The 15,788-nt window shown below is 48.0% G+C and overlaps 2 protein-coding genes across 11 annotated transcripts in view; one reads left to right on the plus strand and one right to left on the minus strand.

Annotated features, from left to right (window-relative positions):
• The window catches only part of GEMIN6 (gem nuclear organelle associated protein 6), a 20,369-nt gene extending 12,080 nt beyond the window's left edge, over positions 1-8,289 (minus strand). For 2 of the 10 annotated variants that reach the window (XM_085887606.1, XM_085887607.1), the window contains exon 1: positions 7,676-7,967. In XM_085887606.1, the coding sequence (XP_085743732.1) occupies positions 7,676-7,733 (58 nt within the window). In that variant the 5' untranslated portion in view covers positions 7,734-7,967. Of the gene's footprint in view, positions 1-4,667; positions 4,761-7,438; positions 7,570-7,675; positions 7,968-8,156 lie in introns of those variants that run through there. The other 8 variants (XM_085887613.1, XM_085887612.1, XM_085887614.1 and 5 more) reach the window with 8 other exon arrangements.
• On the plus strand, positions 8,234-15,747 carry LOC147022799 (ADP-ribosylation factor 6). Its single transcript, XM_085887619.1, has 2 exons — positions 8,234-8,364; positions 13,794-15,747. Exon 2 carries the CDS (start codon positions 13,812-13,814, stop codon positions 14,337-14,339), a length of 528 nt encoding a protein of 175 aa, XP_085743745.1. The 5' UTR covers positions 8,234-8,364; positions 13,794-13,811; the 3' UTR covers positions 14,340-15,747.
• Positions 15,748-15,788: the final 41 nt, after the last annotated feature.

Genomic DNA, 15,788 nt, shown 5'->3' on the forward strand with positions numbered 1-15,788 from the left:
TTCGGGCAAGGCGTACTGAGGGCGTGATTCCCCGGTAGTCAAAATCGCGTAGTTAATTAGGAAAAATTGTTTCTAGACAAAGAGACCCTCCCCTTCGCAGTTGAGATATTGGCGTCCACGGTCGGTTCAGCGACTCGCCGCGTCACGGAATTATCCAGAATGACGGCCTACAATTCCGGGGAGTCTGGTGGGAGACGAGGAAGCCTCCCCACCTAGTGGTCTTTCTCGCCAACGACCCCCGGCCTGCAACAGTTTGGTAGTCAGGAGTGGGACCACGAACCACACGCCTCCACAAGAAATTTACAGGATTCGAACCCACAACAGTTTTGTGTCTGGAGTGGGATTCTAACCTCTCCGCCTCCATAGAGAAATTTATGGGATTCAGACCAGGGGTGTGCTTGACAACCCCCCCCCCCACCATACCCTTTTCCCTCCGAAATTAACAGCAGGATTTAAATTTTATTTAATTCTCAGTACGGGCCATGGCGGACCAAGACGAGCTGGTACAGTTGGGTTCTGAATTAATGTTAGGAGAATCCATGGCTCAGGCCAACACCGGGCAGGAAGACCTTTCCCTGCGATCAGACCCAGAAGTTGCATTGGGGACGGCAGAGGCGGTGCATGAGCACCCCTGCATCAAACTTCCCCCATGGAGGACCGAACGATCCCAGTCGGATCCGCGCCCGATCGTGGCGGATCGACTCCGCTATCGGCTCCGCCATTTGACTTGAGCCAGTTGGTGGAAATACTGACGAACATGCAAAACCAACAGAGGAGTGATATGAAAAGCATGGAGAGCCGAATGGATGCGAATACGTGGGCGATGAATGCAAATATGCAAGAACAAAGGAGTGATATGCAAACACTGAGAGCTGAAATACAAAGCATGAGAATAAGCTTACAAGCACAAATGAAGGCGGGTCAGGAAGAAATGAAGGCGGAATTGGTAAAGGTGAAAGGCGAAATGCAGTCCATGATCCGGAATTTTGCAAATGGGACCAGTACACTATGTGAGGAAATGACCGAGTGGAGGGGAAGTGTGGAGGCTGTTTGGACCGCAATGGAGACGGGCAAGGTCGAGGTGACGAGTGACGCCACGATAGTCGCGAGTGAAACCTGTAAACTCGGACAGGTAGAGACACAGAGCCAGGAATTGGGCATCATTAAATAGGTGGAGGAATTACACGAAACTAAAGAGGAGCACACACAAGTAGAACTGGTAGGGGCATCGAGGTTGAGCGGGTAGAATGTTTCGAGACCCAATGCGAGGGTCGGATAAACCTCCCACAGGAACGAGGGGAGACGGTATGCTCCCTCGAGGCAGGCCGTGACAAGGTGAGTCCGGTAAGACCGTACGAGGTCGAGCCGTTGCATGATACGAAAGGGGACATGCCGAACTTGGGGGGTATATAAATCCCGGGATCTTTTGGGCTAACAGCCCCCGATGTGAATGTCCCAGAGTGTGTGTTAAAACGTGCGAGTGGTGCAAATGACATGGCATGTGCGAGTGCATGTGAGGAGATGGGACATGGACGGACCCAGACGGGAGACGTGGGTCGTGTAACAGACGGAACTATTTTGGAAACCACGCCGGCTCCGCGGGACGCTGCGTGCGAGGTCCGTTCGGTGTTTTGCAAACGGCCCAGGCACGCACGACTCCGTGATCAGGAGCCGGCATCAAAATGCTCGGCGTTTGGTATAAAAAGACCACGTGGATGGCTAAAATGGCGGCGATTGTTCGAATTTGGAAAGCACGTGTCCCCATGTGAGCATGTGCGCAGGGGCCGGCGTGCTGTAGGCCGCGAATGCTGTTCGCGGAACGCGTGGAGCGAGTCCCGATGGCGACACCGTCGGGCCCACCTGCGTTGCAAGCCTCGGGGTGCGGATCGTGTGCGAGTGACGTCACCGGGGATCGCGCGGCACAAAGGCCATGTGAATAGCGCAGGCTGCTCCACATGGTGGATGGCTCGAAAGCGAGAGCTTGGCGCGATCAACAGAGCGACGTTACGCTTTAAATTATCGGCCAAATGGAAGGGATGAGCAAATTGTAAACCACCGTCCTGGCGATGCAAGGCCTATCGAGCCTTGCTACGAGTACACAGACCCCGGCCAGGATGTAGCGAACATCCTCGTCGTGGGCAAAGGAGCACGAGTTAGTGGAAGGGTTTAGCGTTAGTTAGACCGGCCTCATGGGGCATGAGCAGTTCTCCATGGGGCCCGGTGGGACGAGTTAGTGGGAATTTAGTTTCGAATTTAGAATGGATTGGAGACATGGACAGACATGGAACGTGTAGTGGGGACGTAGATTAGCTATGTAGAATTAAATGGAACGTGCATTAGAGTAAGGGATGACGAGGGGCACGAGCTATTTAGGGGAACGTAGCGAGTAGAGCATCAGTGTGATGTGAAAAATAAAAATAGAAAGGAACATAGTGAATGTGGGTCAGCGGGCCTGATGTGAATGGAGTGAATGTGGAATGCATGGTGCAAATGAATGATTGGGGGGAGGAGTGAATCCCACCCAAGGGAACTCGGGGTTAGCATAATGTTAGTTAGTGGGTTAGTTAAATTAACCAAAACGGATGTCGCTTTGTTGTTGGTGTCGAACAAAGGCACGAAACCTTCTGTAGGGTGCAGGAGTCTATTGACCGGCTGGGAGCGTGGCTGTGGAAATATGCGTACTGAGTAGAGGACACTCCGGGCACCGAAGTAGTTGGCCAGAATAGGCCATGGGTCCCAGGGACCGAGTTAGTGTAATGGGCATGGGTAGCCCACGGAAACGGGACCCGGAGCACCAAAATGCCACATGCGCATCGACGGGGAAGATGCCAGGAAGGGCATTCCCCACGTTCATACAGAGTCGGTAGGCTCGGAGACAGCTTCAGCGACCCGGGGGTGCCGAAGATCGAGTTCGGCAGATGGGTATCCCTGCCAATGGAGCCACGCTGCCTAGCCACGAAATTGTGCAAGAGCACGAGTGAAAATTTGTGGGACAGGCCCAAATTAATAAAGAACACCAACACAGGCGACGGGAATCATGGTTTCTAGAACCAATGAAAAATGATGGTGATGTTGAAATCTGAGTGTGACAATAATTCGAAATTTTCAAAATGTTTCATTTCACTCATTTTAAGCGGAGATTCAAACCAAAGCATCCACCATGGAGCTTTGCAGTGAAGTGGAAGTGATTTTTGTTTGTGTCATAAACTGTATAAGCAGCAAAGCTGATGTTAGCTGTCTTCGAACCAAATGAAAGATGACCTCGGGCAAATGATAGCGTGAATAGAGCAGAATGTTTGTAAACTACAACATTTTATCTTTTGATTAAAGCCATCAGCAAAGCAACGGGTACTTTTGCTAGTATGTTATAAGGTTGAAAGTAGATATGCACTGACAAGGTGGTTCAGGACTTAATTTGGGCATTTCTCTCAAAAGGACACCTGGGATATAACTGTGTGGTCAACTTTAAACATCTGATTTTTTTTAAGTTTGAAAAAGGAAGAAAAGCATTGTTTTGTTTTGTGTATTTGTTAACCATGTAAAGGTGTAACTTGAGAAAGCATAGCCTAGTCATACGATGAACATGCCATGTCCTACAACACGCCGGATGACACATTGGGTATATACGTAGCGCAGCGGAAAGGAAATGTGAAAATGTCGAGGTGATACAATTTTCCTCACAAAGGGATACTGAACTTGTAACAGGATGCTGCCCCGCTACAAAATGGCAGGGAGAAACCGTGGGAAATATATGAAACATACCAACATACATGCTCTGTTAATGGGCTGATCTGCTGCCCATCTTCCACTATGGTCAGACTGCGTTTATCATCATGACTTGGCGTGGCTCTGCCCGAGCTACTTTGACATTCTGAAATATGATAATCTCACCTGCTCATCGACCACCAAAAAAAAAAAAATGCACGAAATGACTGATTGTTTGCGTGTATGTGACATGAGCTTGAACAGAGGAAGCATTTGGGCTGCGTTCTCATTATTACCAAACTTAAATTCACTTGAATATTCTGTGATGCCAAATGGTTTCTCCAAAACTAGGCATGACATACACACGGGCCATCAAGGCATGTGATGCAGATGGATTAAGGGATTGGTAATAATCATTAGGCGAAAAGGATAGCTCAAGGAAAGTGTAACTTCTTAGCACCGTTGCAGCTGGGTTTGCTTCCTGACCTGGCTATAAAGTGTCTATTTAGTGCATTGCAGGCAGGGTGTTGCTTATACCACGGGAGAGTTCATACAAGTATCACACCTTACTCCATGCAGACTTGAGAAAAAAGGACATGGGCGGGGCATACGAGCAGAAAATTTGATTGGTCGAGATGATGCAAAATTCCGTAATATTATGTCCAACGGAAGGGTTTTGAAAGTGCCAAAAATGTGATTTGTGTTCATAGTGTTTAAGTACATAATTAAATTGAAATAAAATTAAGATTTTAAAGGGTGTAGGAAATTTTTTTCCAGAAGTTTACCTCCTGTTGATGCAGCATCTTAGACACCACCTTATTTAACGCTTACATTAGTTCATCAGGCATGTTGTGTGTCCTTTATGGCATCCCCAAAAACAGTAACTTTCCTGTTTGGAATGATTTTCAAATTCAATGTTGTTTGACTGGCAGGCAGACAGAGTTTAAACATATATATCGCACCTGTGTCCGAAGGAAGTGGTGCAGTTTGGCATTTCCTTCTTGTGATGCTAGGCAGCTAGAGCTCCCCCTTGTGTCAATTCAGCATCTGCACCACTTGAAAAAAATTTGACGGATGGACACACCAAATATTGAAGTGGCTGCACCACTTAAAAATTACCTTACTCCTTCTGTGATTACACGATCGGGACCAATTCAAAGACAAAGTACTGCTAAACGATAGGTTCGTTTTCCAATTCATGTTCCGATTCACGTTCCAAATATAATTCAATTGCAATCAAGTAGTTCCTTGATCATTAAGTGCCGTTTGTAGACAGACAGACAGACAAAGTGAACCAATTCCATTTAAACCCCCACTTTTCGCTTCACACATGCAGAGAAATAAGTATATCATCCTTCAAAGAGACCATTAAGCCAGCAGACCCATCATGTGCTATCACTCACTTGTGCACCTTAAAGATGCCATTGTATCTTTAAAATGTATAAATAAATACCAAGAGTCGATTATCGTGTGCTGGTAGCCGAGTTCCCTGGAAAATTCTATTTTTTGCCCCGAGGGCTGCTTCGGCAACACCTTCGTGATCTCGAGAGTGGTGTATCAAAGGTTACTTATCGGTTGTGAAAATGTTCACAACCGATCATGGGCTGCTCATATACCTTAGTGCATTGTAAAATAACCAAAAATTAGTTGTGCATAATATTTAATCCAGAATATTAAAAAATAATTTCCACTTAAAACAATTCCACATTCTCCGTACACAATCTTTGTTTGGCTTCAAACAGTTGAGTGGACCCAGAAGTAGCACAAAATACTATTACTGTACAAGTGTAGCTTTCAGTCAGTTGGTCAAAGATCAAAAGGACCCAAGCCATTGTTTTGGCGGTCCGTGTTCCCGTCTGAACCCCTGACCATGTCCATCCACCTCAAGTCCAAAAGGAATGGGTGGGGCCTGATGATTCCACAAATGGGAGCAAAGAGGAACAAACAGTGGAGATGTGTGGAAAGTCTGGCACTTGGGAGTTTAACCAAGATGGGGATACTGGAAGAATGTGTACGTCCTGGAGGAGTTGGGAAGGGTCAGAAGGTTGAGTGAGAGAAGACCGGAGGTGAGGTGGTAAAATAATAAATAAATAAAAAACAGAAAGAGCACCAACCTGTCTGTGATAAGAGTACGTACAGTAACATATATTGTGATTTGGTCTCATCACGGGACATGCCATGATGTTGAGAGCTTTACATTGCGCAGGTTCAAGGAGAGAGAGAGAGAGAGAGAGAGAGAGAGAGAGAGAGAGAGAGAGAGAGAGAGAGAGAGAGAGAGAGAGAGAGAGAGAGAGAGAGAGAGAGAGAGAGAGAGAGAGAGAGAGAGAGAGAGAGAGAGAGAGAGAGAGAGAGAGAGAGAGAGAGAGAGAGAGAGAGAGAGAGAGAGAGAGAGAGAGAGAGAGAGAGAGAGAGAGAGAGAGAGAGAGAGAGAGAGAGAGAGAGAGGAGAGAGATGCGATGCTGGGGCCCAAGCCCAGAGATGAAAGCAGTACTCCATTGAGATTTTTTTTTGATGCCTTGTAGGTTGCGAATAGTTGTGATTTTAGGAAGTTCTCATCCTTATTTTTGTGTAAAAAAAAATCGAGGCTCAGAGATCAGGAGAGGTCATGGCTGATGGTGCGGCTGAGTTCAAGGGAATGAACCTTTTGCAGTTGCTGCACATGGAAGTGGATCGGTGGGTTGTCAATTGATACGTAATCCTTCCTAAGTGACAAGGCGAGACAGAGATTTGCCACGACTGACAGAAGAGTTCATTTTATCAGGGCAGCATCAAATCAATTCAAGATCCGCACAAAGTAATGCAGTTGCTGTCTGCCTGCTAGTGGGTTGGGGATACTGTATGGAACACGACTGTGGAGTCCTGATCTGCATAAAGAAGGAAAGGGTTTCCCAGAGCATCAGAGTGGTTATTGAGACTACATGATGAACGAGACCAAGCCCAAGAAAGTGCCATGGGACACTCTAGCCTCCACTGGAAGAGGAGGAGAAGAGAGGGTGCCATAGATAGCAACACGTGAACTATGCCAGTGAAGGAAGTCAGTAATCCAGGTATGAAAACAGCCGTGGATGTCACAGGTAGAGAGCTTTACAAACAGAACAAAATGCCAAACTCTCGAATCCTGACGAGTTGAATCCAGCGAGATAGTGCTGACCTCTTATTTGAGATTTAGGGCCTCCAACCAATGACTTCCCTTGGAAATGTAAGTCTCCTCCATCGAGTGCAGCCTGTGGCTGCTGGTTGCATCATTGGTTGGGACGTGGCTATGCCGCTGATGCAGTGTCCCACTTACCAGTACACTGGTGCTCATTTCACCGACCTCGGAAGGATGACAGGCTGAGTCAACCTCCTGGTGTATTAATTCAGCGGCCGACGCGGCATGAACTCAGGACCCTAAGATCCCAAACCACCACCCCAACCACTGAGCCAACACCAGGCTGGAATTGTAAGCTCACAGGTTTGTTGTGTGTATGATCTGTTTTGTACCCTTGTTGTGGACAGGAGTGTTGTTATTCTTCTTTTGTATGCGGCACAAGGCTGTGGGGGGGGGGTGAAGCTGTGCCACTGATGCAGTGCCCCCTGTAGATTAGAACATGAATTTGAAATAATTTGTTCAGGGTGCTGGCGATAGCTCGCTGACTCTTCGTGAAGGACATCGTGGGATCTCTAACGTTCACCGCCTAATGGTGGCAGATGGGACGCACGGTTTAACGTCCATCCGAGGGACGGCACTCACATCGATGAATCGCCGTGCCTGTGAAACACCGGTGTGACCGTTTATTGCTGGTGTCGGGATTCGAACCCAGGCGAGGCAGCTTAGAGGCGAGTGTGTGCACCTTTGGGGCCTAGCCTAGGCCCTAGGCCATCCTGCCAGCCCGTGGAAAAGAATGAACATGTCAAGTTCACATCACGCAGTCATCCAACCGCCGTGAAAATAAGGAGTGCGAGTACCGGCAACGAATTATCCAATTACCTTTCACTGAAGGACGAGCGTTAAGCGGTTTATTGGAAAACAGAAACGAGAAATACATTCAAAGAAACGCGCTTCCAACTGTCAAAGGAGATTTAAACCCGACGAGCGAGGTTCAACTGCACTCTCCAAGTCCAAGTACGCCCACATCCGGTCACGTGGAGTGGTCACATCCGGTCACGTGGAGTGGTCATATCCGGTCACGTGGCGTGGTCACATTCGGTCACGTGGTCACGGGAAGGCGGTTTGAAACCGTTTTGAACCGTTTTGAACCGTTTTGAACAGCTTGCGGTTGCTGCGGACAAAAAAAGGCCCGTTTGTCTCACACAAATCTCTCAAAGAGTATATACGTGTTAAAATAATTAAGAAAACGTAATTACGTGTCCGCGTGATGACGCCAGTTGTATTATATTTCGGGCGACGCTTACAGTACTCGCATCATCAGCCATTATTTTACGGCATATGAAAGAAAAAACACACTCACTCACTTATGATTCATTCCCGCGAGCACGTTTTATCATTCCCGCGAGCGTTCCCCACAATGACCACATTTTTCTCATTCCAGCCGCAGAACTTCGTTGCTGTGACGTTGTGCTCGCGTGAGTCGTCGTGCTGACGTCACACGCATGCGCACTCGGAGCTGACGGCGGGTGCAGGGAGCGGCCTGTTTGTGCGCGCGCCGGGCCCGCGAGGTGGGTCCGTGTTTCCGACTCGTCGGACATGAATTTCCATGTTTATTGTCCGGCCGCTCAGTGAGAAGGTTTATTGAGGGTTACGGGACATTTCCGAACCGACTCGGCCCGACAAACGGTGTAAATTTGAACCCACGGGAGCTCCGTCTTGGGCCCATGAAGTTTGGCGTCAGATGATCACCGAGTTCTTTCCTCACCGACGAGGTCTCCACTTCACCAATAAACCCGAGTTCCGCTCGGTTAGAATCTACAAATCCTCCTTCATACCGATGGATGAACGGGCTTTGTGTCTTATCTTTACAAATCGGTGTGGAACCTGTTTTAACCACGAAACGGGCTTTTACATTTATACTTCCACGTTCGTCTGATTGTCAAACAATCTTACTCTGTCTGTCCGTCCATCGGCCGACCCGTCCATCCGCCGACCCGTCCATCCGCCGACCCGACTTGTCCATCCATCCGTCCATCCGCCGACCCGTCCATCCGCCGACCCGTCCATCCGCCGACCCGTCCATCCGCCGACCCGACTTGTCCGTCCATCCGCCGACCCGACTTGTCCATCCATCCGCCGACCCGTCCATCCGCCGACCCGTCCATCCGCCGACCCGACTTGTCCATCGGCCGACCCGTCCATCCGCCGACCCGACTTGTCCGTCCATCCGCCGACCTGCCTTGTCCATCCGCCGACCCGACTTGTCCATCGGCCGACCCGTCCATCCGCCGACCCGACTTGTCCATCGGCCGACCCGTCCATCCGCCGACCCGACTTGTCCATCGGCCGACCCGTCCATCCGCCGACCCGACTTGTCCATCCATCCGTCCATCCGCCGACCCGACTTGTCCATCCGCCGACCAGTCCATCCGCCAACCAGACTTGTCCATCCATCCGTCCATCCGCCGACCCGACTTGTCCATCGGCCGACCCGTCCATCCGCCGACCCGTCCATCCGCCAACCAGACTTGTCCATCCATCCATCCGTCCATCCGCCGACCCGTCTTGTCCGCCGACCCATCCATCCACCGACCCAGCTTGCCCATCCATCCGTCCATCCGCTGACCCGGCTTATCCGCCGACCCAGCTTGCCCGTCCATCCGCCAACCCAACTTGTCCATCCGCCGACCCGTCCATTCACCTACCCGGCTTGCCCGTCCACCTGCCGACCCGTCCATCCGCCTACCCGGCCGACCCGTCCATCTGCCGACCCGTCCATCCGCCTACCCGGCTTGCCCGTCCATCCGCCGACCCGACTTGCCCGTCCACCTGCCCACCTGTCCACCTGCCCAGCTGGCTTTCCCGTCCTCCATCGGCCGAGCCCACATGCTCCCGCTCCCACGCGTGCCAGGCACCTGCTCCTCACCCCCCCACGCGTGCCTGGCGCCCACCCCCCCCCCCACTCGCGCCTGCCTCCCGCTCTCCTTCCCCCCACCACCTACGTGAGCCTGGCTTCCTCCCCCCTCCACCCACGCATGTCCGGCTTCCCTGCCACCCCACCCACGCGTGCCTGGCTCCCGCTCCTTCCCTATGTGCGCCGGCCTCCCGCTCCCTCCCCCCACGTGCTCCCGACTTCCCCCCCACCCACGCGCGCCCGGATTCTCCTCCCGCTCCCCCATGCATGCCCCGCCTCCCGCTCCCCCATCCCACGTGCACCTGGCTCCCGCTCCCCCCCCAACGCGTGCCTGGCTCCCGCTCCCCCACGCACGCCAGGCTTCCCCCACCCTGATGGTCCCGGCTCCCCCCACCCACGCGCGCCTGGCTTCCCCCACCCCTCCCATGTGCACCTGGCTCCCGCTCCCCCCCCACGCGTGCCTGGCTCCTGCTCCCCCGCCCCCACGTGTGCCTGGCTCCCGCTCCCCGCCCCACGCGTGCCTGGCTCCCGCTCCCCCACGCACGCCAGGCTTCCCCCCCCACGTACCCGGCTTCCCCCACCCTCACGCTCCTGGTTCCCCCCCCCCCCCCACCCATGCGTGCCCGGCTTCCCCCCCCTCCCCTACCAACCACGCACACCGAGCTTCCTCCCTCCCCCACACACACACACACACACACACACACACACACACACACACACACACACACACACACACGCGCGATGGCCCAGCCTGCCTGTCCTGCCCCAGAGCTTGCCCTTCCAGCTTTACCATCCTGAGTTGTTTTTGCTTGTAATTTCATCCTTGTTAACCTCCGTCATCGAAGATGGACCGAGGTTACTGTTTTCACCCCTGTCAGTTTGGTTGTTTGTTTGGTTGTTTGTTTGTTTGTTTGTTTGTTTGTGAACAGTATTACGGAAAAATTCCTGGACGGATTTCGACGAAACTTGGTGGGGGGATTAGGTATGGTCCCAGGATCATGCCATTAGATTTTGGACTTGGTCCAAAATCCGATATGGCCACTATGGTGGCCATTTTGAAAAAATATTTGATTTATTTTTTGTTAACCTCCGCCATCTTCGAAGATGGATGGAGGTTACTGTTTTCACTCCTTTCTTTTTGTTTGTTTGTTTGTTTGTGAACAGTATTACGGAAAAACTCCTCGACGGATTTCGACGAAACTTGGTGGGGGGGTTAGGTATGGTCCAAGGATCATGCCATTAAATTTGGGACTTGGTCCCCCCCCCCCAAAAAAAAATTGTTCGAGAATTTTTTTTTTTTTTTTGCATTTCAGCATGTTTTAAGTGATTTCCAACCCCCCCCCCCCCAAGAAGAGAATTTTTTTCTTTTGCATTTCTCCATGTTTTAAGTGATTTCCAACCCCCCCCCAAAACAAAATTGTTCGAGAAAAAAATTTTTTTTGCATTTCTACATGTTTTAAGTGATTTCCAACCCCCCCACCCAAAAAAAAAGAATTTAGAGAAAAAAATTGTTAGAGAAAAAAATATATATTTTTTGCATTTCTCCATACTTTAAGTGATTTCCAACCCCCTCCCCCAAAAAATTGTTAGAGAAAAAAATGTTTTTTTTTTGCATTTCTACATGTTTTAAGTGATTTCCAACCCCCCCCCAAAAATAATTGTTAGAGGGAAAAAAATTTTACTTTTTTTTCAACAAAATTTCGATTTCATTTTTTTTGCATTTCTACATGTTTTAAGTGATTTCCAAACCCCCCCCCCCCCAAAAAAAATCTTGGAGAAAAGAACTAACTGTCAGCACTGTTGACATCATATTTAATGAATAAGATATAAGGTTCACTTGAGTGACCCAGCAGTATTGGCGGCGGAGGTTTTGCACTCTCACGAGTGCTCCCCCTCTTGTTTGCATTTCTACATGTTTTAAAGTGATTTCCAACCCAAAAAAAAATGTTTGAGAAAAAAAAAAAGAAAAAAAAAATCTTGCAACTTTTTTTTTTCAACAAAATTTCGATTTTATTTTTTTGCATTTCTACATGTTATAAGTGATTTCCAACAAAAAAAAAACATGCCAAAATTATAATTGCGGCTGATTTTGGAACTTCAGGTGGATATACCCATGTAAAATCAATTTGTCTCAAGGAATCTAGTTATGACGAAATCAATTGAGTATGGGAAAGTTGCAAACTATAACTCTGTGAGCACTGTTGACGTCAAATTGAATGAATAGGGTATCAGGTTCACTTAAGTGACCTAGCAGCATTGGCGGCGGAGGTTTTGCACTCTACCGAGTGCTCCCCCTCTAGTTAACCTCCGCCATCGAAGATGGACGGAGGTTACTGTTTTCACCCCTATCTGCTTGTTTGTTTGTTTGTTTGTGAACAGTATTACGGAAAAACTCCTGGACGGATTTCAACGAAACTTGGTGGGGGGATTAGGTATGGTCCCAGGATCATGCCATTAGATTTTGGACTTGGTCCAAAGTCCAATATGGCCGCTATTGCGGCCATTTTGAAAAAATATTTGAATTTTTGTTTTTGCATTTCTACATGTTTTAAGTGATTTCCAACCAAAAAAAATATATATTTGTTAAAGAAAAAAAAACCAGAAAATTTTGCAACTTTTTTCAAAAAAAATTCGATTTTATTTGAATAATATTTGAATTTTTTTTTGCATTTCTACATGTTTTAAGTGATTTCCAACCCCCCCAAAAAAAATTGTTAGAGGAAAAAAAACAAATTTTGCACCTTTTTTTCCAAAAAAATTTCGATTTTTTTTTTTTTTTGGGCATTTCTACATGCGCGTCGATCTAGTTTAGTTTATTCAATCGTGGTTCAGTTGAGTCCGATCCGTTTTGACCTACAATGAATAGGATATCAGGTTCACTTAAGTGACCCAGCAGTATTGGCGGCGGAGGTTTTGCACTCTACCGAGTGCTCCCCCTCCAGTTAACACATGCTTTGCCTTGGTTAGCAGTTTTTGTTTTATTCTCGAGTGTTCACCGAATTATTTTGTCAATTACAAGCAAATAAATATCCTCTTAGTAGCAAAGTGATCGTTTTGGAACTGAAATGAATGGAAGTCTTTGCTTGGTGAGAATTCAGGCCACGAGTAAAGATTGTAAACTTTGTTGTCATGGTTGAGCAAGCCCAAATATATACAAGTTTGGATCATAGCTTTATCGGATTCAGGTACCGATATCCTTCCTCTGACATAAGCTTCACTGTTTGGCAGATTCTGATGTTATTGGTGACTTTCATTTGTAAGCAAAGTGAAAGCAGCATATCTCCAGGTAGTTAACACCCTGAACAGTGACATTTTGTTAATGATTAAGGAACAAAATCCCATCCAATACAATATGTAACATTCTTTGATCATGTCATTCAGTCCACAAGACGTACCCATAGAATAGCTGAATTGATTTGGCATCGGCACTGGATTGAGTCCCTCATCGATCTATATCGTTTGATGCGTTCCACGTGCAAGTCGCTGGAGAAAAATCATTTGTGGTTGGAGTTTGGAGGAACGACTGAATTTGCCAATGCTTGAACAAGTGCCATCACTTGCAACCCAAATTCTTCACGATTATTGTTTCCAACGAGGGATTACTATTTCTCGCACTTACTGCTTTTGATAAGCTTCCTTGCGGGACCGAGCTCCACACGCTATTGCTTGTTTTCATGGAACACCTTCCTTTGCCGTGCAGTGTCTTCAAGCATGGAAAGTGCGAAAAGACCCTCGTGGTTTGACTTTTATTTTGACTTGTTTTCAATGAGTTCTGTGCGTGGTGAAAGCTGTGGGAACCTCAAGCCATTGTGATTACTGAATGTTGTGAGTCTCGACTACCTCCTGTGTTTCAGTCTGTGGATGTGTTTTATCGGCATCAACGCATTGATCATTTGTTAATTTACATGTGCTTTGGCTTGGTTGTTGTGTCTTGACATGGTGTTTGCGCTGCTTGGCATAATCTTGTCGCCATAAGATGCATTTTTGGATTTTCAAATCGAATGATATGTCTTGTTAGAAACATTGTGTTTTTGTTTTTGTAATGGTGTATTGAAGTTTCTTTTTATGCATGTATACTTTCAGATCGAGTTGCCTGGTGAAATGGGGAAGTTCTTTTCCAAGGTGTTTGGTAGTAAAGAGATGCGCATTTTGATGCTGGGGCTGGATGCGGCGGGCAAAACCACCATCTTGTACAAGCTAAAATTGGGCCAGCCCGTCACTACGATTCCCACGGTCGGATTCAATGTGGAAACGGTGTCGTACAAGAGCGTAAAGTTCAACGTGTGGGACGTGGGTGGTCAGGACAAAATCCGACCCCTTTGGCGGCATTACTACACGGGCACGCAAGGCCTCATCTTTGTGGTTGATTGTGCGGACCGAGACCGCATCGACGAGGCTCGGCAGGAGCTCCATCGCATCATCAACGACCGTGAGATGCGAGACGCCATCATCCTGGTGTTTGCGAACAAGCAGGACCTGCCCGATGCCATGAAGCCGCATGAGATGCAGGAAAAGCTCGGTCTGACCCGCGTGCGTGACCGGAACTGGTATGTGCAGCCATCTTGCGCTGCTTCAGGTGATGGACTTTACGAGGGCCTCACGTGGCTCTCGTCCAACTACAAGTCTTAACGGAGGCCAGCCGCGTAACAGCCGACTTTCTGCCAATATTTGACACCTTACACGATCTTTCTGCTGAAACCAGGCCTGACCTTTCTTATTTTCTTTCTTGTTATTCCCTCACACCCTTCTGCTTGCTCGCCTATACACGCATTTTACACCAGGTGCAGCTATAAATAAGTATGACCCTCCTCCATTGTTTCACTCGGCCGACGACGCGTGTTACCGAACACAACCAAGCATACCGGCACCATACCAACTTCATTCTTCGCTCTCCCTGGCCGACCTCCATCTCCCCCCCCCAACCCCCAAAGGTCACACCACACCAATGGACTTGTAATATATGGTATTTTTCTAATAATCTATACCCTGCATTCCACTAGCCGAAGTCATGCAGTGCATTGTGAATTGTGATGCCTTTTTTTTTTTTTTGCTTTGAATGCAGTTTTTTTGGTAGTTGCGGTAAAAGTTTTAAATTCTGTATATGCCTACTGATTTTACTGGCGCAGTTATATCCTCCATGAAGTAGAGATTTTATTTGAAAAAGAAATGTTTTTATTTGTTTTGTTTCTTTGTTTGTTTTTTGTAATGTAAGTAAAACTATACAGCTATCAGGGCATGTCACGTATCAATTTCACTTTTGAACTAACCATTCCTGTCCAAGTCAAATGTAGAATTTGACGCAGGACTGGTGGAACGCCCATCTGCGCATGTTCTTTGCGGAGCGACCATCACAGCCGCATTCCTTTTGGACACTCCGGCTTTTCACTGCGACTCCGCCGGACAATTTACCAGAGGTGTTTGCGACCTGTGCATGCTGCTCCAGACTCCACCAACAAGTTGTGAAATGAAGATGTACGGTTGGGCTTTGCGAACCCAAGTACACGGTTTCGCACCGTTGACTGCGCATTCTCCCCCTTCCCCTCATCTTGCCACGTCATTTTTCTGCCGAAACCACAGATCCTTCATTGCGATATGCCACTGCCGGGTAGTGATCCTGCAGATTCGGTTTCGTCTTTTTAAGCGGATACTTTTGAGATATCACATGTCAATGCGAAGCTCCAATGTGCTTCAACTTTTGTTCCTTCCTGTGTTTATTTTCCTGCAATCTTCAGTGCCTGCGTGAGGTGCTCAATGTTGGTCTTGCCTTTTATTTTTTTTGCGGGGGGGGGGGACTTCCATTAATTCGCACTTCAATTTGTATCAGTATTGCCAATTTCATGTGCTCTATTTGTAGCTTTCAGCTTGTTTTGAGTACATTTTCTGTTGCATTCCAGTAGTAGCCTCTTTTTTTTCTTCTTTTTTTTTTTAAAAGCTTTTTTTCGCATTTACAACTAACCGAGGTTTGAATACCTGTGTATTTTGCCTGCCTTTATGCTCAAAAGATGCGTGTGTGAGAAATATAACGGACATCCTAACACTGGTAGTGTGGTCATTATCTCACACGAGCACTCGTTTGTG

Source organism: Eptatretus burgeri, chromosome 7 (genome assembly GCF_056783735.1).
Source record: "Eptatretus burgeri isolate ZD-2024b chromosome 7, Ebu_testis_v1, whole genome shotgun sequence".
NCBI lineage: Eukaryota > Metazoa > Chordata > Myxini > Myxiniformes > Myxinidae > Eptatretus > Eptatretus burgeri.